Genomic DNA, 2711 nt, shown 5'->3' with positions numbered 1-2711 from the left:
AGTATCGCTGGGTAGTAATAATATATATTTTTTGTATTTCAGTGATTTGATGATTTGAAATTGACTTGGAAAATAGGTACATATTACAAAAATGATAAAAATATCTTTAGAATAAAGAAAAAATGCAAACACTTGGTAAACACTTTTTTAGTAATTACTTACTTTTTGTCTTTATAAAACATTTCGAAAAAATAATATTACCGAGTATTAATATAATTGAGATATGTTAGATTTATTTTACGACCCAGGAATTTGAGCACTTCTGAACGTGCTAAAGTATTTGTTTCGCGTATTTTCTACGCGACACTAGATGGCGTGCAACGTATATAAGCAGCGGCAGGATTCGAATCGAACATTGAAAATAATCAAGCGATACGATATAGACGGTAGAGTAAAACAGTACAGTGAAATTTCTCAGTTCTTAGTCTTTGAGTAAATTTCGGGTTTCAATTTGTTAAAATGTCTCTATTACCGTACTTCTTCGACGATTGGGGCTTCGGGCGTCCACGCCGGCTTGCTGACCAGCATTTCGGTCTAGGTCTAACGCCACAAGACTTGTTAACCGTGGCCGCTGGTCCTCTTTTGACTCAAGAGTACTACAGACCCTGGCGACACTTGGCAGCTGCGCAGCGAGACATAGGATCCAGTATTAAGGCCGACCCGGACAAACTGCAGATCAACTTGGATGTACAGCATTTCGCACCAGAGGAGATCTCTGTGAAGACGGTGGACGGGTATGTAGTGGTGGAAGGGAAGCACGAAGAAAAGAAGGACGACCATGGTTACATCTCCAGACAGTTCGTGAGAAGGTATGCGTTGCCGAAGGGTACAGAGCCAGAGACCCTACAATCCCAGCTGTCTTCTGACGGTGTGCTTACCATCACAGCGCCGAGGAAGATTCCAGAAGGCGTCAAGGGAGAGAGGAATGTGCCAATTACGCAGACCGGTCCCGTCAGGAAAGAAATTAAGGACCAAAGCGAGAATACCAATGATAAGGCGAAAGATAAATAAATATCCTAATAATCCTAATAATACAGATAAATGTATTTATATAATTATATATATATATATATATATTTGTATGAAACCTTCCAAAGATTATGATAGTTTGCTAGTGCCATTCGGAGACTGATTTTTAAATAATTTTGTTAAATAATTGCATTTCTGTTTGAGAAAACAATAAATATTTATGCTTGTTTTACATTAGTGTTTCTTCTTTATACCATAAACATAGATTATGTTATTTTTGTTCCATTTTACTTCTCATTGGACTTATTTAGAACAAACATGTTGTCAATAACCACACTAGATGGCGGTATTTAGTACACTACTCTCTAACTAAACTGCTTTATCGACATCATTCCCGGTCTTTACAGAATTTAAATAATGCTTTAAGCAGTATTTTGTTCCGTTCTTCACAGAATTTAAATAATGGTTTAGTAGTAGTTTGTTTTCATACCTTTTTGGAGGTAGGTTTTCTTGGTTGATACGCATTAATGCTGGTGAATTCACAATGATAATATTTATCCATTAGCTTATCACCTACTATTGACTCGCCAGCGTATATCGTCAACGCGGGAGAACCATTCCATCGAAATCCATGAAAAACTCTTTAATTAAATGACTAATGCAATTTTTTTATGAATCACTTTATTTAGCTACAACAAAATGAAGTAATATACCACATCGCAAAGGACAGTGGGATAAATTAATACAATATATTATTATAATTATTATAATAGTGTGTATAAAACAATGATATATTCTTTCTGAAGCTCAGTTACGCATATCACTACTGTGCTGTATTTACGAATACAATTTGTTTAATTTCAATATCGGTTTGGAAAATGGTTATAGTCAAAGTTATTAGAAACAATGTTCAATTTACATATGAAATGAACACATGTCTTGAATTGACTTAATAATTATTAGCATACTAGCTGTACTGCGTGACTTCGTCTGCGTCACATAAACGATCCCGTTTTTGGAACATTTTTGTTTTTTTAGAAGCTGCGCTCCAGTTGGCGACTATTGCCGGCGATGACGTTATATAGTAATAGATTATAGCCTTCCTTAATAAGTCGGCTATCGTACATTAATTATTGTTTGACGGGATTATTTCACCTTTTTTTACGTTAGATGACGCTGTACTGGATAACTGTAATGTAATTAGGTAGACATTTTTCAATTCGAATTCAGCGTAAAGCGTTCACCAAACATAATCGTTAACTTTATAATATTAGTATAGACGTATTACATCATTTATTACTTTCGTTCTTTCTTTCAGTACCGAACTAGGAGAGTAAGGTAATTAAGAATAAGATTTATAGGAAATAGATTGTTTTTCGTTCGTTTTTCACTATAACAGATAATCCAAAGGAGTAGAGCAGATCTGCTCCTTTGGATTAATGATAGTGTCCATCTCCGTGATTTATTGTAGTCGAAAGTCGTTATGTTCTAGTCGAATTTCATTATGATAAGCTCAGCCATTTAGTCGTGAAAAGATAAAAGACAGAAGCCCTTATAATATTAGTATAAATATGAAGAGGAGAATATTTGTTTCTTTAATTAATTAAAGAAACAAATATTCTTTACTTTATATTTTATTTTTTACTTAAACGTCCGTCATATTAACGGGCGCAGTGAGTTTGTTATGTTTTTTTATGAAACACATATGGACCAAAAGCAAATAATATGTAATATTACTACAA

The 2711-nt window shown here is 34.3% G+C and overlaps 1 protein-coding gene across 1 annotated transcript; it reads left to right on the top strand.

Moving 5' to 3' along the window:
• Positions 1-373: 373 nt before the first annotated feature.
• On the top strand, positions 374-1069 carry LOC131852119 (protein lethal(2)essential for life-like). The gene has a single exon (XM_059202759.1). The coding sequence runs from the start codon at positions 460-462 to the stop codon at positions 1009-1011; it is 552 nt and encodes a 183-aa protein (XP_059058742.1). The 5' UTR covers positions 374-459; the 3' UTR covers positions 1012-1069.
• The last annotated feature ends 1642 nt before the right edge of the window (positions 1070-2711 follow it).

The sequence above is a fragment of the Achroia grisella genome, unplaced genomic scaffold (assembly GCF_030625045.1).
Source record: "Achroia grisella isolate CSIRO2021 unplaced genomic scaffold, CSIRO_AGI_Agris_v1 utg1174, whole genome shotgun sequence".
In the NCBI taxonomy this organism is placed as follows: domain Eukaryota; kingdom Metazoa; phylum Arthropoda; class Insecta; order Lepidoptera; family Pyralidae; genus Achroia; species Achroia grisella.
This window is presented reverse-complemented; position numbering and strand designations above follow the sequence as displayed.